The sequence below is a fragment of the Bubalus kerabau genome, chromosome 2, assembly GCF_029407905.1.
Source record: "Bubalus kerabau isolate K-KA32 ecotype Philippines breed swamp buffalo chromosome 2, PCC_UOA_SB_1v2, whole genome shotgun sequence".
NCBI classification, from domain to species: domain Eukaryota; kingdom Metazoa; phylum Chordata; class Mammalia; order Artiodactyla; family Bovidae; genus Bubalus; species Bubalus kerabau.
This window is the reverse complement of record NC_073625.1, coordinates 110111349-110132823: the sequence shown is the minus strand read 5'-3', so window position 1 is coordinate 110132823 and position 21475 is coordinate 110111349. Positions and strand designations below refer to the sequence as shown.

Sequence of the window (21475 nt, the reverse complement as noted above, 5' to 3'; positions counted from 1 at the left end):
ATACAGCCTTGATGTACTCCTTTTCCTATTTGGAACCAGTCTGTTGTTCCTTGTCCAGTTCTAACTGTTGCTTCCTGACCTGCATATAGGTTTCTCAAGGGGCAGGTCAGGTGGTCTGGTATTCCCATCTCTTTCAGAATTTTCCACAGTTTATTGTGATCTACACAGTCAAAGGCTTTGGCATAGTCAATAAAGCAGAAAGAGATGTTTTTCTGGAACTCGCTTGCTTTTTCGATGATCCAGCGGATGTTGGCAATTTGATCTCTGGTTCCTCTGCCTTTTCTAAAACCAGCTTGAGCATCTAGAAGTTCACTGTTCACATATTGCTGGAGCCTGGCTTGGGGAATTTTAAGCATTACTTTACTCTTGTATGAGATGAGTGCAATTGTGCAGTAGTTTGAGCATTCCATGGCATTGCCTTTCTTTGAGATTGGAATGAAAATGACCTTTTCCAGTCCTGTGGCCACTACTGAGTTTTCCAAATTTGCTGGCACGAGTAGGAGGTTATTAAGTAAAGCATTGGGTGTGGAGCAGAGCAAATCAGAGGAAAGGCAGAAGACAGGGCAAAGGCTCTGACTGAAGAAGTCAAGAGAAATTTAATTGGTAAAATGGATCAGATTTGATCATGGATTGGGTTTGGGTAATGGTAAGAGAGTAGAAAGAATCAATGAAGATTTATAAATTTCTGACTTATCCAACTTGTTTGCTAGTTGAGCCCTTTGCTAGCACAAGGAACTCTAGAAAGGAGCCAGATAGGTATATAGGGGATGCAGGCATAGGGGTGAAGATCAAGAATTTGATCTTGGACAAGTTGACTTGAGGTACCTTTGAGATAGCTACTTGAAGATATGAGAAGTTTTCAGATATGGAAAGAAAACCAGAAATAAATTGTATCACCAAAGCTGCAGGAAAACTGTGTTTCAAGGAGAGGGAAATGGTCATCACTGTTAGATGCTCCTGAGAGTCCAAGAATGAATTAAAGAGTTTTGGAGCCATCAGGAGATCTCTGGGAAACCTAGGGAGAACTGTTGTTAAGAAGTCATGTTGGCCAGAGTGGATTAAAGACTGAATGGTAGAAGAGTCTGGAGAGAGTGGGTATAGGCCACTCTTTCAAACAGATCAGTGGTGAGGTAGCAGAGAGAGGGCAGCCCCTGGAGGAAACCATGGGCTGGAGGGAGGGAGGAATTTTGCACTAAGTGGAAATACTTGAGTATGCTTAAATGCTGTCAGAAAGTCTTAAGTGTGGAGGGGGGAGGTTGAGGTTACACAAGAGGGGACAGTCTGTGATAAGGTTACTAAGAGGGCCAGGAGGATGGAATATAAAAAATATGCTCAGATGAGGGGGTGGGGTTCACCTTAGATGAGCTTCTCTAAGAGGAGAGAGGAAAAAGAGGACTAGGCAGATCGAAGCTGACTTGTAGGTTTGGAAGCAGATGAGGGAGTTTTCATCTGATGACTTTATGCAAAAATCCATACTAATTTAAAATTTTGTGATTCTGTAATAGAGTAGTGAGAGTAATAATAAACATTTATGGACTGATCTCTATGTGCTATGTGGTGGTTAATTAGTTAAGTGTGGTAGTTAAGTATACATTCTCTGTAGATAAAGTGTCTGGATTTGAACCCAAGGCTTACCACTTTCTATGTGACCCTGAACTATGTGACCTAGAACTGGTTGTTATTCTCTCTGGGCCTCAATATCTTATATATGAGCTATGAAATACATAAGATCTCCAGGGATCAAACCCAGGTCTCCCTCATTGCAGGATTCTTTACCAGCTGAGCTACCTGGGAAGCCATAAAATACTTCATAGTATTAAATGAGAGAGAGAGTGTTTGTATGTGTATGCACATGTATATGTTTATATATCCAGTTCCAGTTCAGTCGCCCAGTCGTGTCTGACTCTTTGCGACCCCATGAACTGCAGCACGCCAGGCTTCCCTGTCCATCATCAAATCCCAGAGTTCACCCAAATCCATGTCCATTGAGTCACTGATGCCATCCAACCATCTCATCCTCTGTTGTCCCCTTCTCCTCCTGCCCTCAATCTTTCCCAGCATCAGGGTCTTTTCAAATGAATCAGCTCTTCACATCAGGTGGCCAAAGTATTGGAGTTTCAGCTTCAACATCAGTCCTTCCAAAGAATATTTAGGACTGATTCCCTTTAGGATGGACTGGTTGGATCTCCTTGCAGTCTAAGGGACTCTCAAGAGTCTTTTCCAACACCACGGTTCAAAAGCGTCAATTCTTCGGCGCTCAGCCTTCTTCACAGTCCAACTCTCACATCCATACACGACCACAGGAAAAACCATAGCCTTGACTAGATGGATGTTTGTTGGCAAAGTAATATCTCTGCTTTTTAATATGCTGTCCAGGTTGGTCATAAGTTTCCTTCCAAGGAGTAAGCATCTTTTAATTTCATGGCTTTAATGACCATCTGCAGTGATTTTGGAGCCCCCCAAAATAAAGTCAGCCACTGTTGCCACTGTTTCCCCATCTATTTGCCATGAAATGATGGGACCAGATGCCGTGATCTTAGTTTTCTGAATGTTGAGTTTTAAGCCAACTTTTTCACTCTCCCCTTTCACTTTCATCAAGAGTTCTTCTTTACAAAAGTTCTTTAAAAGAGTTCTTCTTTTTTTAAAGTTTCATCTTTAGTTCTTCTTCACTTTAGTGCTTAATTGAATTGTCATTGGAAGGACTGATGCTGAAGCTGAAGTTCCAGTACTTTGGCCACCTGATGCAAAGAGCTAACTCATTAGAGAAGACCCTGATACTGTGAACAATTGAGGTCAGGAGTAGAAGGGGGTGATAGAAGATGAGATGGTTGGATGGCATCACTGATTCAATGGATATGGGTTTGAACAAACTCTGGGAGATAGTGAAGGACAGGGAAGCCTGGCATGCTTCAGTTAATGGGTCAAAAAGAGTTGGACACAAATTAGTGACTGAACAACAGCAATGTGGACTTGCTGTGTGTGTCGTCAGCTAAAGTAGTGACTGAGGGAGTGGTCACCATCAGCCATCAGCGTCAGGCACCGCCTTCATTACACACTTCTGATGATGAAAGTATTAGCCTTATTTTACAAATAAGTGGTGTAATCAGAGAATAAGTGACTTATTTGAGGCCCCACAGCAAAGCAGATAAAAGAGTCAGATTTCAAACTAGGCCTTATCCAACTTCAAACGTATGCTTTTATGAGTTTTGAAAGCAGCTTATCTAGAATATTTCTTCTGCAGTTATCTCAGTGCCTGAGATTATAGTTAACCTTATGTAAAAAAGAGAAGTATACAGCATTGTAATTCAACTGTACTTCAGGAAAAAAAAAAATTAAAAAACGCGAGGTAAATGAAGTGTCTTGCACAGCTTTTGCCACCCTGGAGTCTGCCCTCTGCCAGCAGACCTGCTCCTACTTCTCATCCCCCACCCCGGTCCTGCAAATCTCCTCTTCCTTTACTAGAATCGTGCTGTATTTTGGTAGTGTTCCCACATACATCTCTATCTTTCATTCTTTACCTTTCACTCCCCCCCCCCCCCGCTTTTTTCTTTTTAAAATTTGTGTCAAAGATTGTGTAAGTTTCAGCTTGAAATTAGTGATTTGAGGGTGGAGGGTGTACGTTATCTTGTACAGTTAAAGGGGATGGGGTGCATCCCCTGTGCTTCTTTGGAGTAACATCTCAAGAATGAAGTGATGGAGGTTTTGTGCCAGTTTGGTGTCCACAGTTACTTTTTAAATTTTATTTATCTATTGAGTTTTGGCTCTGCTGGGTCTTCACTGGCACGGGCTTTTCTCTAGCTGTGGTGAGTGGAGGCTGCTCTGGTTGTGGTGTGTGGGCTCCTCATGGCGGTGGCTTCTCTTGTGGAGAGTGGGCTTTAGGCCTGTGGGCTCAGCAGTTGCAGCTCTCAGGCTCTAGAGCACACGCTCAGTGGTTGTGGCGCATGAGCTTTGTTGCTGTGTGGCATGAGGGATCTTCCTGGACCAGGGGCTGAACTTGTGTCTTCTGTATTGGCAAACCGATTCTTAGCCACTGAGCCACCAGGGAAGCACCCACATTTACTTTAAAAAAAAAAATCTCCACCACATTTATAATAATCTTTGGAACAAATACCCTCCCTTTACCTATTTCTACCCAGGAGGTGGCTTTTTCCTGCCATTGCCTGTTCTGTGATCAAATAACCTTCGCTGTTTGCCTCTTAGGTTCTTTCAACTTTCCTTTTTAAAATTGAGACACTTTCTCTAATGTTATTTAACTTAAAGACTTTTCCCGATGTTATCAAGTACTTTATATTCTACCACAGATGGCTCATTTTATGAAACATTTTATCCTGCAAATTTAACTCCCCAGAGTTTCATCAGACTATATGTGAAGAACAGGAAGTTTTATAGAAGAAAGGTGCTATGAACATTTTTTTTAATACTAATTGTAATCATAACAATATGTTATTTTGTTACTTTTTTGGGAGAATTGAGATAATATCACTTCAAAATAAAACAGTTTGAGATACCGCCATGGACTTAATGTATTTTTCATACTTAGAATAAATTCTTTGTTGGATTCCTCTGACTTAACCTCCTGTAATTCCCATACTGTTCTATAGTCCCAGAGGGCGGGCATTCTTTTCAGAAGAGATAACAGTTGATTTTGACTTGCCAGGAGTTAGCTCTGGTAAGTTACTGTTTTCTATTTTTGAATTTTAATAACGATACTGGGGTATAATTTATACTACAAAGAACTCACCCATTGTAAATATAAAATTAAGTTATTTTTAGTAGATTTGTAGGGTCACACAGCCATCAGAATAAATCAGTTTTAGTTTTCCATTGCCCTGGAAAGTTCCATTGAACTTATTTGCATCAGTCTCTTTTCCTTTCTCTCTAGTCCCATGCAGCCAAGCCACTGATTTGCCTCTTCTCGCTGTAGATTTGCCTTTTCTGGACTTTTCGTATTAGTGGAATAATGCAGTATGTATTTGGAGAAGGTAATGGCACCCTACTCCAGTACTCTTGCCTTGAAAATCCCATGGACAGAGGAGCCTGTTAGGCTGCAGTCCATGGGGTCGCTAAGAGTTGGACACGACTGAGTGACTTCACTTTCACTTTTCACTTTCATGCATTGGAGAAAGAAATGGCAACCGACTCCAGTGTTCTTACCTAGAAAATCCCATGGACGGAGGGGCCTGGTAGGCTGCAGTCCATGGGGTCACTAAGAGTCGGACACGACTGAGCGACTTCACTTTCACTTTTCATTTTCATGCATTGTAGAAGGAAATGGCAACCCACTCCAGTGTTCTTGCCTGGAGAATCCTAGGGACGGGGGAGCCTGGTGGGCTGCCGTCTATGTGGTTGCACAGAATTGGACATGACTGAAGCGACTTAGTAGCAGCAGCAGCAGTATGTATTAAAGAGTTGGACATGACTCAGCGACTGAACTAAACTGAACTGAGGCTTTTGAATCTGGGGTCCTTTTACTTAGCAAAATGTTTTTGAGAGGCTTATCCATGTTGTAACATGTATCAGTAGCTTGTTGCTTTTTATTTATGCATAGTATTTCATTGTATGGATATATCACATTTTGTTTATTCATCAGCTAATGGATATTTATATTTTTTCCATCCACAAGTATGAGATCAGTAATGCTGTTATAAGCATTCGTAGTCTTTGCATGGACATATATTTTCATTTTACTTGTGTAGATTCCTAGGAATGAAATTTCTGGGTTGTATGGTAAGTTTACTCCATGTCTATGTTAAATGTTTTTAAGGAACTGAAACTATTTTCTGAAGTTATTGTACCATTTTACATTCCCACCAGCAGTAAATGAGGAGTCCAGTTTCTCTACACCCTCATCAGCGCTTCATATTGTCTGGATTATAGCCATTCCAGTGGCTGTGTGATGGTACCTTATTGCGGTTTCGACTTGCAGTTTCCTAGCGAGTAATAATGCTGAGCATCTTTCCATGTGCTTACTAATTACCTTTGTTAAAATATTTACTCAGATTTTTGCCCATTTTAATATTAGGTTGTTTGTCTTCTTATTATTGAGTGGTAATAGTTCTTTATATATTCTATATACAAATCCTTTATCAGGTATGTAATTTACAGATATTTTCCCCACTCTATACTTTGATTTTTTTATCTTCTTAATTAAGTCTTTTGAAGTACAAGCTTTTTAAAAATTTTAATGAAGTCTAGTTTATTGTTTTCTTTTATAATTTATGGTCCTGGTGACACATCTGAGACCTCTTCGACTAACCCAAGGCCACAAAAATTTTCTCCTATATTTGTGTCTAGAAGTTTTATAGCTTTAATGCTTACATTCAGGTTTATGATATATTTTTTGAATTGATTTTTGTGTATGTGGTGAGGTAAGGTCTGAGTTAAACTTTTTGCATATTAATATTGAACTATTCCAGTATGATTTGTTGAAAAGACTATTTTTCCCTCATTTAATTGTCTTCTGCCTCTGTTGAAAGTGTTTGATTATAAATACAGGGTTTATTTCAGAACTGTCAATCCTGTGCTGTTTGTCTGGGGCTCTGTTCTTATGCCAGTACTGCACTGTCTTGATTGCTATGGCCAATTTATAGCAAATTTTGAAATCAGATAGTGTAACTTCTCCAAATTTGTTCTTTTTTGGTATTCTTTTGGCTGTTCTAGTTCTTTGCCTTTTCATGTGTTTTATAATTAGTATCTACAGGAAATCTGCTTCAATTTTTATTGGTTTTACTCTCTATCTGTAGACCAGTTAGAGTAGGATTGGTGTCTTAACAATACTGAATCTTCCAACTCATGAGGGTTGCATATCTGTCCTTTTAGTTAGTCTTTTTTTATTTCTTTCATTGCATTTTATAGTTTTCAGAGTATAGATCCTGGACATATTTTGTTGAATTTACAGTGTTCTATTGTGCAATGAGGCTTAAAAATATTTTCGGTCTATGTCTCATCCCTCATCACCATTAAAACTTTGCTCAAATGCTTTCGGTTAATTTCTCCGAGTTTGTATTCGAATCTGACAAATATAGTGTCTTATAAAATAAATAAGTAGCCTCTAAAATTTTTTATTTATAGTTTATAAGAGGTAAAGGGGTGAACAGTTTTTATTACTTTGACTTAGTGAATGGTCAGTAGATGTTTAATAAGTACCGTCATGTCAGTCTGTCTACGTTACTGACAACATAAAACACAAACTTTCTCGGAAGGGATTTGGTCTATCACATGACCTCCTGTCCTTCTTCTCTAGGTGTTGCAGCTTCCCTGGAAGTCTCTGAGAGCCCTGGGAGTGTTCAAGTTGCCCGGGGTCAGACAGCAGTCCTGCCGTGCACTTTCACCACCAGCGCCGCCCTCATTAACCTCAATGTCATTTGGATGGTCATTCCTCTCTCCAATGCAAACCAGCCTGAGCAGGTACTTCTGTTCCATCCTGTGCTGCCACTGAAATTTTAATCTTTTTATAAGAGGTGGGTAGGAAAGTGTCTTGAATACATATTGATTTCTAGAATAAGGTGATACTTTCAGTATGCCTGTGCTGTTTTAAGTCCTGTTCCTACATTATTAGCCAACTATCAAAAGAAGCTATCCTCTTTCTGAAAGACTAAAAAAAATTAACACATGTCAGGAGGATCCTTCTGAGGAATATGTAGGAATCTGGAATCTTATCAGAAGACATTGTTGATAGGAAATACTGAGACAGTAAAAGAAAGGTATATTTTGACAGGAAGGGACTAGCACTGACATAGGTGGATAATAATATTAAGGAAGTAACTTTAGATAGTATTAATAGTACTTGATTTATTTGGTTAATTGCAGAAGTATTTTAAAATAAGGCCAGGCACACTAGTCATCTTCCAGGAAGTTCAAATAGAAGCTACTACCTCATAAGCTATATCAGTTATAGGTAAAAGACTGCATTACATGTGATACCCACTACAGAAAATAATGTTCAGAAAATTAGTGAATTGTGACCATGACTATACCTTTCCTTCCCAGTTAACTTAATTTCTGTTATGAAGTTTCTCTGCTTCAATAGGATTTTTACTGCCTAAAAATATTTGATAAGCCAGGTTTTCTGATAGGAAGTTTAAATAGATGTGTTTAACAGTAATTTCTTCTAGTTCTTTAGTCCATGGGCCTTTCATAATTAGACTGAGATCATTTTGTTCAACCTCATCATTTGAGGAGTCAGTGATAAAGGCAAGGAAAGACTTGACTACACCCAAATATTTACAGGTAGAGAGAGCTTGGATAAAACCAGGTACCTCACTGTCAGCCCAAAGAGCTTTTTGCAACTTCATTCTGAGTCCTCTTTCATGAATAGTTGACTTTAATAAATAAATTGATATAAGAAAAGCAGTCATGGATTGTAACTCTTCTTCCCTTTTTTGACATTCATTTATACTCAGTCTATAACTTGATCTTATCATTTTGTGACCTAGTAAGCATGAGACTGTCAGTGCTAGTTTAACTTTTTATTGTGCAATTAATTTTTTGAACTGGTAAAAATATTTATGGACCAATAGTAAGGTATCATAAAATGCACTTTATATATTCTGATGAGCTAGGTAAGGATACAGTGTTGCTGCAGTTTGGTATGTAGGAATTTAACCCCCTGGATACCTACAGAAGGTGCTGTAGTAAGAAGTTGGTGACAACTCTAAGATTAGAAATAAAATTTCCCCACGTTTGTATAGTCTGCTCTTTACTGTATAGTTATGGTTATGTGTCTAAAAGGAGATGCACTGGCCAAATGATTTCTTTTGCTTTCCTTTGCAGGTCATTCTCTATCAAGGTGGACAGATGTTTGACGGTGCCCCCCGGTTCCATGGTCGGGTAGGATTTACAGGCACCATGCCAGCCACCAATGTCTCCATCTTCATTAACAACACTCAGCTGTCAGATACAGGCACCTACCAGTGTTTGGTTAACAACCTTCCAGATAGAGGTGGCAGGAATATTGGGGTCACTGGTCTCACAGTTTTAGGTGAGTGACAGGACATGTTCCAGGTACTTTGGCTTTACTTACAGATTTACTCCCAAGCACATTTACTTCTGCCATTTCTTCTGCATACTCTGACTGCTGTGTCTTTTTCCTGTCCTCTCTCTTTGTAGCCACATCTGGACTCTGCTTCTCTGTGCTTCCTTATATAGTCTCTACACCCATTACTCCATTTCAGGTGATTCTCAAAAGCTTATTCTTAAATGACTTTTCCTGAAGGTGGAGAAAAGCAGTAAAAATACCATCAAAAGTAGCCCCTCACTTTTCCTAAGCTTTTATGTGTGTGCCCAGTCACTTCAGTCATGTCCAACTCTTTGCGACCCTGTGGACTGTGGCACCAGGCTCCTCTAACCATGGGATTCTTCGGGCAAGAGTACTGGAGTTGGTTGCCATGCCCTCCTCCATTTGATATTCCCAACCCAGGGACTGAACCCGTATCTCTTGCATCTCCTGCATTGGCAGGCGGGTTCGTTACCATTAGTGCTACCTGGGAAGCCCAAGCTTTTATAGGATAAGACATTGTTGGATGCAAATTAAATCATGAATATTTGATAATGTGTAGGGAGCAGGGAGCTTCGCACACATGAGAATAAATTTGCTACTACTTCTTATTTATGTGATGCTAAATAGGCCCAACGACTCTTCTAAGCTTTAACTCTTGTTCTGGCAGAATTTTAATAATACCTCCTTTTACTTTAAAAAATATCATTGTTTGAATGATAAATTATATGATCAACTCAGTCTTAATACTGAGACCAAATAGATTTAGAGCCTTTTCCAAGGTTATGTGGGCTTCCCTGGTGGCTCAGTCGGTAAGGAATCTGCCTGCAACGCAGGAGACCCAGGTTTGATTCTTGGGTTGGGAAGATCCCCTGGAGAAGGACATGGCTACTCACTCCAGTATTCTTGTTTGGTAAATCCCATGAACAGAGGAGCATGGCAGTCCATGGAGTTGCAAGAGTTGAACACGACTTACTAACTAAACCACCAACAGCCACCAACATCAAGGTTGTGTAGACCATGAATGACGATAAAGTTTGGATTAAAATGCAGATCTCTTTGCTCAAACCAGTATTCTTTCCGTTATACCATGCAGGTAGACTATCTCATGCTAAATTAAGTTCATCCTAAACATGTTTTATTTCTCAGTTCTGCTGCCTCTGAGATAAAGTGGTGCCTCATAAGTGGGTATTTGTGGTGGAAGTGGGTACATTGAGCTCACTTGGGGAGACAGAAGTACTTAGAGAAGGCAGATGCTCTGGACTGTCCTCCATCCTACTCAGGTCTAAGAGTTGACTCCGGGATTCCCTGGCACATGCTCCCTCTTTTCCCTTCCACACTGAGTCACTCGGGGATACCAGTGTTGGCGGTTCTTGCCGTTTTCCTTCTTCAGATGAGAAAATGCTATAGCTCCGGGGCCTTGTTCTCACAGTCTTCAAATTATCATTTGCTCAAATATATTAAACTTACACAGATTTTAAAACACTCTTGTGTACTATATACAGAATACTGTTGAGATTTAACATTATTTTGATATTCACACATATAGTGTAGATAATGAGCTTCCCACATGATTCAGGTTTGTTTACTTTTTCATTTTTAAAGAAGGGAAAAAATGCTTAATTCATATGAAGTTAATGCCACCTTCAAGTAATTATTTTGGGTTTCCTCTCGTAGCATCACAGTGGCAATGCTAAGTCAGTAAATTGAGGTTGGTTTATCCCATTACAGCAGTTGAGATCCCCTGAGATTTTTCAGTCTTTCTACCTGTACCCTTTCAGTGTTTTCTCTCCCCCCACCCATTTTCTCTCCTGGTTCCTCTGTATAGAGCATTCATGTTCTACTCATTCATTCATTTTTTTCAGGGTTGAATACATTTATTGAAAAGTCACTAGCATTACAAGTGCACCACCCACTTATATTTAAACTCTACTGCACGCATTACCTAATATGAGAGTCCAAGCCATGGGCTTAGTTTATATTTTTATTTGCTTGCTTTTTTACTATAAACTACCACCTTCTTCCTTTAGTGTTCTTTCTTGGAAAAGTTTGTGTTTCACATCCTTTGTGTCCTTGTCTTTCTTAATGATAATAAAATGTCCATGTGTTACTATCAAGTAGCAGATACACTTGAACCTCATTGTGACTCCCCCTACTATAGAACACAAGTTGGTATAAAGTTAGTGTGTCTGGTTTTGTTGGTAGAGTTAACTGTGTTCTTAACTAGACTTAAGACCAATGTTAAGGTGGTTTTAGCCAAGAGTAGCTGGCAGGGTAAGTGGGTATTGTTCCTTGAAATATCTTCTTTACAAATGGGCTCTTTCATCATTTAAAAAAGTTTAATTATGGTAAAATATAACAAAAATTTACCATCTTAGCCAGTTTTTAAGTGAGCAATTCAGTGGTGTTTGGACTAATCTCCAGAACTTTCTTCAACTTGCAAAGATAAAACTCTACCCATTAAATGACATTTTTCCGTCCCCTCAGCTGCTGGAAATCACTGTTCTATTTTCTTTTTCTGTGAATTTGAGTACCCTAGGGACCACATATAAGTGGAGTCATACATTATTTGTCTTTTTATAACTGAATTTTTTCACTTAACATTATATTCTCCAGCTTCATCCCATGTTGTAGCCTGTGTCAGAATTTCCTTATTTATCAAGGCTAAATAATATTCCATTGTATGCCCATACTATATTTTGTTCATCCATCCATCTATAGACACTTGGGTTATTTCCACCTTTTAGCTATTGTGAATAATGCCTCTGTGAACTTGTGTGAATTCATTAATGCTTTTAAAAGCAATTACTGAAGGATTGACAGAAGGATTTTAAAAATTATTTGAGTATAGATCTTTGGAGGAAAAAAACAGTGAAACTAAAACCCTAAGGTATCTTGAAAATATAATCAGAAGCTGTTGCCCTTTTTACATATTTGCTCCCTGCCAGCTGAAGTTGTCGGCCCTGCACTCGTGACCAAGTCCTGTGAATAGTACAGTGTTCACTGGCTTTGCTCATGAGGTGGTCTTCTGGTACGTGTTCCCCAACAGTGCTATCTGAGGTTCCAGTGTGCTGACTGTTGATGTCTCTGCTGTCATCCTCTGGCTCATGGTAAATGTATCCTCTGTTACTTACTCTTCCTGTTACAGTTCCCCCTTCTGCTCCACACTGCCAAATCCAAGGGTCACAGGATATCGGCAGCGATGTCATCCTGCTCTGTAGCTCAGAGGAAGGCATTCCTCGACCAACTTACCTTTGGGAGAAGTTAGACAATACCCTCAAACTACCTCCAACAGCCACTCAGGGTATGTATGGTGTTGCTTTGTTTATTTAATTCATTATCATGGAAAAATTTCAATTCTCAGGTGATTCACAAAGTAATTAACTTTAATAGATTTTGAAAAAGAACACACTGTATTTGTAACTGCTGAAAAGCTATCAGGATTGTTTTGTGTTTTTAGCTTTAAAGATTATAAAAATATTTTCTTTCATCTTCTCATTGCTGACTTTATGAAATGTATCTTATCCAGTGGTAACTATATATGGAAATTCTGTTTCTTTGTAGTGAAGATTTAAAATAGCTAATTGGTAGTTTCTTTGAATTGCTAACTGTAAAATAATCCTTGAAGTTTATAACTGAGAATTTACTTCCTACTTAAACGATTGCCTATGTTAGTATGAGAAACATCCACATAGTCATGAGGGGGTTAATCATCCTTTTCAGCCTCAAGTCTAATTAGAGGAGGAAGATGGGAAAGAGAGCAGGAAAAGGCCTCAGATCATGGGAGATCCAGGAGTTGATCACAGCAGACAGGTAAAGATGGAGGAGGCATGAGTATCATCAAGGGCTTTCTGCATGTAAATCCAGCTGCTTAGGTTTGATATTAAAGGAAACACTCTTGAAAACTGAGGAAAATTTATGAAATGAGGGAAATTCTAGAATTATACATATAATTTCTGTTTCAAGGAAATAAATTTTTGCTGTCTTGTGTGTTATATCACCTCTAAAACAGATCGTATCTCTTCTAGCATTCTCAGGGAAGATTTACAGATCCTAACTTAAGGAGCTGACAATTAATGGAGAGGTCCCAAACAACCTTAGTTATGCTTGATAAGTTTGAATCATATTGATGGTGTATACTTGTCATGGGAAGAAAAGTCCTAAGTTCTATGGTGAAGTTGGACATTAAAGAACCAAGATCACCAGCCTCTTAAGAGCTTTTCAGTTTCCTTTAAAAATCCCCACAGAAATTATTAATGGATCTTCCTATCACTTTTTAATTAACCTATCCCAGTATTATTTTAAAAAGCTTTTTTTCACCATAATAGCTTCTGGGTTATTCTAATAATGATTACTATAATGCTGTTGTTCCCTACTGATTGTTTATTGCTAGATGTTTTAACCATACTGTGAGGCTAAATAGCTTTTTTGTGTGTGTGTGGACTGATCTTTTAATCTTAATGTTGTAATTGGCATGTTTAGAATAGCTCTTGTCTTTAAATCCTGAGAACTATATTCAAGTCCTAGATTTTCCAGTAACTATTTCTATGACAGTTCACCTCTTTGGGCCTGTGTTACCCTTTTTGTGTGTGTGTTGTCTTTTTGTAAAATAAAGGGATTTAACAATATCATCTCCAACACCTCTGTATCAGCATTAAGATTCTAATGATTTATAACATTTCTTTGAAATATTGGGCTGAGTTTGGAATTACAAATGAAAGTTTAAAAATGGTTGTATGTAACTTGTGAGTATCTGTAGAAAGAGCCTTCCATACCTACTTGTTTCTGAATAAATAGATATTAGCCAAATTTCTTGATATCTTCTTTGCAACTTGCATATTCTTTGGTACTTGAGCTGTAAAAGTGAACATGATTGCCAAAGATGACAGCATGTGTCTTGTAATTCCAACTCTGAATTGGTTGTCAGACTTAACTTTGGATAACTTCATCTATTATAATAATACACATTAAATGAGTCTGATTTTTAATTAAATTTACCTCTTAATATCTGCATTAATGCAATAGACAAAATAGCATATAATTCCAAAATAACTTAGAATTCTTTTAGAAGATTTATCTTAGTAATGTGTATACATATCCTTAATATAAATTCAGTATGCATTCCTGAGAAAAGAGTAACTCCAGAAGAGGGCACCCCAGAAGTCTGAGTAGTGACAGGGCATAATATTTGGGGATTAGAATTGACTATGTATAGGTCTAGCTTGAAGGAGCTCCTTCTAGGACAAATCTGGGACAGTGTGATCATTGAAATAATAATGTAATCCACTGAATACAGTGAGAATCCCTGAATCCCTGCTGATAGACATAAATAAATGGGGGAGAAAGGAGAGCATTTTCTTACATTAGAATGGCTACCAATGTTGGTAGAAGGAATGACAGTTAGAAAATCATCCCCAATGTCAAAATAGGAGCTGTTGTTTGATGAGAAACATGTTTACTAGTTCCAAAGTATTTTCCCACAAATAACTTACTAATCACAAAGAGTAAATAGGAACTTTATAGTAGAGAGGCCTGGTGGACACCACTGTAACCACACAACCAGTTGTGACAAACTGCTGTTGTATGCCTCATGTCTTATGGTCTGAGAAGGACACAGCATCATTGCTTCAGTGTTTCTGTCAAAACACATCACCTGAGTCCAATCACAAGGAAATATCCAGCAGGGAATGAAGACACAGGCAAACTGTCCTAGACTGAAAGAGACTGAGGAGTCAGAGAACAAACTTAATGGTTGCTAGGCGAGGGCGAGGGGAGATGGGGGAAGGGATAGTTGGGGAGTTTGGGATGGACGGGTGCACACTGCTGTATATAAATGGGTAACCAACAAGGACCTACTGTACAGTACAGGGAACTCTGCTCAATGTTATGTGGCAGCCTGGATGGGAGGGGAGTTTGGGGGAGAATGGGTACATGTATATGTATGGTTGAGTCCCTTCGCTGTTCCCCTGAAACTATCACAACATTGTTAATTGGCTATACCCCAGTACAAAATACAAAGTTAATAAAGAGACCAAAGAGTTAAAACAACTAAGTGTAATACAGAATCCTAGATTACAAACTGGACAGGGGAAGAAACAGCTATTAAAGGATGTTACTGGGCAGTTGACAAAATCTGAGTTTAAACTGCATGAGATAATACTGTTGTAGCAATTTAATTTATTGACTTTGATACTTGTACTGTGATTATGTAATATCTTTGTCCTTAGGAAATACTAAGTACTTAGTGGTAAAAAAGTGCAATGTCTTCTATTTGCTCTTACATGGTCCAGGAAGATATTTCTGTAAGTACTGAGGAAATAATAACCAAATAGGACAAAATATAAATAACTGTTAAATCCTAGTAGATGATACATGATACACAAGAATTCCTAGTAGTATTCTTTCAATTTTCTGTAAACTAAAAGTTATGTCACAATAAAAGTTACCAAAAAGTTGTTTTCGTATAGTTTATATGTGGATGCTAAAGACTGAATAAATTTAGAACCAGCATCCTTTGGAGATGCAGTTTGTTTTTATACAGAGGAATTACAAAGTGGATTTAGTATTGTCCTTTTGGCATATAAATACTTTATATTCTAAAAGGAGTGAAAATTATATTTGATGGATATTATTTGAAGCAAAATACATCAGTTTGGCCCTTGTTCCATTAGGCCTGTACAGTTGGCCCAGGTCGCATTGAGACAGTTCATCAGCCTATGCATCAGTGGTTCTGATCCAGGGACTGTTTCACTTGGCGATGTTTGGAGACACTTTCAGTTGTCACAGCTGGGAGGAAGATGCTACTGGCAGCCAGTGGGTAGAGGCCAGGGATGCTGCTGAGCATTGTGAGGCACAGGTCAGCCTCCACAATAAAGAATTATACACCCCCAGTGTCAATAAGTGAATTGCATTAATATATTTCCAAACTTTAAACCACCCTCCTCTTCTCGAATAAATTCTATTTGTCATTATTTTAAAATAAATTACTAATATTTGGTATGCTTATATTTTAATAGAACTTTCTCATCTGTTTAATAGAACATCTCATCAAGTTTAATAAAACTTGATCATCTGTGATCATAAGTGAGAATGGCCCATATTTTTCTGTCTTCTATTATCCTTGCTTGAGTTGTAGTATCAGAGTATAGTAAACCCTCATAAATTGAGTTGTGTAGCCCTTCCTCATTTTTCCATACTGTGAAACAGTATGGATAAGAAAACATAGGTTATCTGATGATTTTGTAGAATTTGCTTGTCAAAGCTTTGCCTTGTTGTTTTGTTGTTGGGTTTTTTTTTTTTTTTGAAAGCTCTTTGACTACTGATTTAGTTTCTCTAATGTAGTAGGTTTATTAAGATTTTCTATATCTTTATTTTTCTAGAAAATGTCTCTTTTGTCTATGCTTATGCATAGTAGCATCAAGTTGTATTCTCTACGTGAAAACACAAGTGTGTATGTAAGAGTGCAGGTTTTGGAGTCAAGAGAATGTGGTTTGGAATCACAGCTCCAGGAACCACTGGCTGTGTGACAGCCTTGGTCTTCTTCTGTGTAAAATGGAGACAATGATAGTAACTGTCTCACAGGGTGAACTAAAGATTAAATGATAGCACATGTAAAATGTTTAGCACAACATCTGGCATGTATAAGCACTTAATAAATACTAGCATTTATATTGTCATTATTATTATTATTACTCCCTCATGAATTTTAAAACTCTATGCACATATGTTCCCCTTTTCATTCCTAATTCTGTTGCTCCTTTTCATCTTTATGTTTTTAATCAATCCTACCTAAACCAAACTTTTGATTTTATTTATACTTTTGTATGTTGTTGTTGTTCAATCTCTAAGTCTTGTCTGATTCTTTGCCACCTCATGGACTGCACAGCACACCAGGCTTCCCTGTCCTTTACTATCTCTTGGAGTTTTCTCAGATTCATGTCCATTGAGTCAATGATGCCATCCAACCATCTCATCCTCTGCCACCTGCTTCCCCTTTTGCCTTTGATCTTTCCCAGCATCAGGATCTTTTCCAATGAGTTGATTCTTCTCATTAGGTGTCCAAAATATTGGAGCTTCAGCATCAGTCCTTCCAATGAATATTCAGGGTTGATTTCCTTTAGATTTGACTGGTTTAATCTCCTTGCAGTCCAGGGGAGTCTCAAGACTCTTATCCAGAACCACAGTTCAAGAGCATCGATTCTTTGGTGCTCAGCCTTCTTTATGGTTCACCTCTCATATCTGTACATGACTACTGGAAAAACCATAGCTTTGACTATATGGACCTTTATCAGCAAACTGTTATCTCTGCTTTTTAATACACTGTCTAGGTTTGTCATAGCTTTCCTTCCAAGGAGCAAGTGTCTTTTAATTTCATGGCTGCAGCTACCGTCCACACTGATTTTGGAGCCCAAGAAATGAAATCTGTCATTGCTTCTACTTTTTCCCTTTCTGTTTACCATGAAATAGACTGAGTGCCATGGGACTGGGCGCCATGATCTTAGTTTTTTGAATGTTGAGTTTCCCACTAGCTTTTTCACTCAAGTATAGTCTTGTATACTTATTTTTTCATTTTTGCTCTGAATTCATTTGTTAATTTAACATATGCTTGTTGGGCACCTACTAGTTTCCAGCACTCTTCTAGGTGCTAGAGACACGTCAGTGAACATAAATCCTTCCCCTTATAGTGAACATAAATCCTTCCCCTCTAATGGAGGGAGATTGAACACAATAAATCAGTAAATTACAGAGACTGTTACAAGGTGATAAATTCATTAGGAGAGAAATAGGTGAATGTAAAATGGATTAGCTAAGGCATGAGGACCTGAAATTTGAAAAAGTTTCTTAGGGTAAGCCTCCTAGAGAAGATGATATTCTAGCAAAGATTGGAAGATGTTAAAGGAGTTAGGCATGTGAATATCAGGGCTGGAGAGCATTCTGGGCAGAAGGAACAGCCAGGTGAATGAAGTCCCTGAGGCAGGAGCGTGCCCCATGCTTTAGATGAACAGCAAAGAAACCAGTTATATAGCCAGTAACAGTTAACACAAAAGTGCATATTAGGCATAGAGAAGCAGTGAAATTGAACAACTTATAAACAACAGAGGCCCAGGATAGGTTGAAAAAAAGAAGACATAACTGACAAATCCACAATCCTACTGTGTAATTTTTCTGTTTCCCTTTTCCATCTCCATCTTAATTCAACCAACATCAACACAAAAAGGAAATAAAATTTTCTATGTCTGAAAAACTTGGCATGAAACAAAGATCAAGGCTGTTGGATACTTAATGCTGTATCATGTTTTGAAATTCTCTTTTAGAATGACAGAGTTTAAATATTAAGTATTTGTCATATTATCTTTGAATTTTTAAATAGGTTTTATTTTGTGTTAATATTCCCATTTTTATTACTTTTTATTATCAAACATTTGCATCTAATTGAAATAATTTTTTACATATTATTAAAATATATAGTATGTCATATGTCATATGTTTAAATAACAATAAACCATGTATTCATTATTTTTTATGTAGAATTATTCTGAATTTTATATAAGAAATGATTCACTGTTAATTATTATGGTCACTTATTATTTTAGAAATGCATAAATCATATAACATATTGAGTAATTTGATTTTGTTAAGTCTGATCTCTCAATCTCAAATCCTGAATATTAATATTTATTGGAATTTTGAGACATTTAGCATTTTCCCAATTTCTTGACTGATTTTCCTTATAAAACAGAAAAAGATATAAATTTATCAAGCCATGCCAAGAGGAAATTCCTGCCTAGAAGCCTTCCCAGGCACTGTGCATTATGTCACTTAGTCCTCACGGTAGCCTACAGAAGAAGAGGTGGCACATTTGTGACCACCTAGCTAGCCAGTGGCAGAACAGGCTCCACCCTGAGTCTAGAACACACACTCTCAGCCAGTTTACCATTGACTAGGCAGCAGAGAAGTGATTCTGGAACTAAGGAGAAAGGATGGAAGTGGAAATGTGCACTTGTATTTATTTCTCTCTAAATTCCGTAGGGCTTTCTGGTTGAGGTCAGCATCTTATGTGGGATACAGTGTTGCTGTGAACTAAAATGGAGCGGAGTGTGATGCAGTTTGTTGCTTTCCAAATTGTAGTTCCACCCTGTTGAACTTCACCTATTCTTTAAAAGAAAGAATATCAAAAGGATATTTATTCTACAACTTCATTTCAACAAGTTAGTCTGTGCCAGAGCAGGCCAAGTGAAGTGACCCATTGGGGGATTGGCCCCTCTCATTTCAGAAAGGGCCCTGCTCCGTGGCGTGGAGCAGTCTGGTGCTGGCGGCAGAGGTGCCCCATGTCTGATTGCCCTGACTGCATAGAAACAGCCCTCTTCTGCTTCCGGCTCGTCCTGTCTTATTGATGAGTCTGCCTCATCCCCTGATTCTGTTCCAAGTTAACTCCAGCATGGTGTGTCCACCTCATGGAAAAACACTGTCTTGAATCACTCCACTTATGGTGTCTATAGAGGTAAAGGGAAAAAAGGGAAAAACAGTGACTTCACCTTTTAAAAATAACTTTTTCAGCATGAATCTTTACAGTTTACCTTTTCCGCATGCCAGAAGGCTGCTTAGATCAGCTGTTAAATTTTTTCCTAATTCTCTCTATAGAAATGTCAACACAATCAGTGGCTTGGTGTGAGCTGATCAAGTTTCTAGACTTTCAGGATTTATGAAGACAGTAATACAGTGTGTGGAATTGGGGGGGGTGGTTAGTGGTCCAAAGATTATGGTTTTCTTGAATGATAATATTTGCTAATGTATTGAAGATGGATTTACACAGATGGCTTAGTTTAAGACTAACAGCATTGGGACCCTGATTGCAAGGTTAGAAAGTATCCTATAGGTGTACCCCAGAGAATATTATGGTATTAAGTACCTTACTAGAAAGCCAAGTCGTGGTATGGTGATTATGAGCTTTGGACACAGACAGACCTGATTTTATGTGCTGCTACTTGAGTACTGTGCGATCTTGGACCAATTGCATAGCTTCTCTGAGCTTTGTCACCTTTGAAAAGTACAGAATATAAAACTTAAGGTTTGTAAACTTAAAGAGACATGTAAAACTCTTAGTATAGTGCATGTGGTACACAATAAACACTCAAGCGAAGATAGCCCATTTATTTCTTTGTTGCTTACCTTTCCATGTGCTGGGTAATTTCTGAGGATGGTGATACCATGATAAACAAGAAAAACCCAGTCCATTATCTTAATGAGACACGTAGGTAAGAAATTATAATAAATGGGGTAAGTTCCAGAGAATACAGGGTACTGGGAAACACATGGGAGAGACATTTATGAGAGCCTGGGAAATCAAATAGAACACAGAGGAGGAGAAAACAGTTTCCCTCCAGACCGGCTCAACTCTCTGAGTGAGTTCACTGAAAAGCCCAGACATTGGTAGCCATCAGAATCGTGTGTTCTTAAGGAAAAGGAAATAACATACAAGTGTGAACCAAATAACTACCAGGTATATTGACTTGGGTGTGTACAGTACAATTCAAATGTCTAAGTAAGATATCCATTTAGTAAGAATATCCATATAGTAGTATGGGTTGGATTATTTACATTCTTCCACTGAAAAGCAATAGCAAAAACAAAACAAAAGAAGCCCTCCTTTTCCTGGCCTGTATACTGATGTTAATTTCTGAGTGTGTTTGATGATTCAGAGTCCTTGTTAACACTATCCTTTGTATTATGTTAGAATGCAGTGAGATAACCCTGACGGCTGTTGCTGTCTGGGGGATCTTTGAGAATTTGCTCATCATCATGAGATGTCCCTCTTCTGTGCTCCCCAGCATCCTATATCCTCTGGTTATGGCACTTACCCCACTTACTATGATTTCTTGCCTACTTGTCTCATTAAAATACAGGGCTGCGTTTCTCTGGTTCATCATTGTATCCCCATCCTCAGAAATTACCTGGTACACAGAAAGGTGCTCAATAAATATTTATTTCTTAAATGACTCTGCTTCTGCCTTTGATCTGTGAAGATTGCCAGCAGGAACTAGGTAATTCAATCTTAGTTTCATGTCAGGGTTGTCAGCACTGGGTAGCGAGAGCCCCAGGTGTTGCCCGAGGAGTGTGGACTTTGCGCCAGAAACCGAGCCATCAGGAGCCTTTCCTGATGTGCTTCTGTTTTGAGGAGCTGAGGTGACTGATTGTTATGTTCTGCCTAAGAGAGGCAGTGAAACCCTGAACTAAGAGGTAAGAGAGCCCTCCATCCAGCTGTAATTCCTCGTGCCCAGTTATGTAATCTTATTACTCTTTTGAAGCCTCAGTTTCCTTATCTGTTCAATGGGATTAATAATAATAATGCCTCTAAGAGTGATTATAATGATCAGGATAATAACATATAAAAGCTTAGCCAGTACTTGGCACATAGTAATAACTATTAACTTTGGTTTTTATCAAGTCATTTACATTTTGTTTATAAGGAATAAATAAACT

General features: G+C 38.3%; 1 protein-coding gene across 3 annotated transcripts in view; it reads left to right on the top strand.

The window, feature by feature from the left end:
- Window positions 1-21475, top strand: part of IGSF11 (immunoglobulin superfamily member 11) — a 143628-nt gene that overhangs the window by 115904 nt on the left and 6249 nt on the right. For all 3 annotated transcript variants that reach the window (XM_055568270.1, XM_055568271.1, XM_055568269.1), the window contains exons 2-4: window positions 7244-7407; window positions 8773-8980; window positions 12144-12299. In XM_055568270.1, coding sequence (XP_055424245.1) covers window positions 7244-7407; window positions 8773-8980; window positions 12144-12299 — 528 coding nt within the window. The remainder of the gene's footprint in view (window positions 1-7243; window positions 7408-8772; window positions 8981-12143; window positions 12300-21475) is intronic.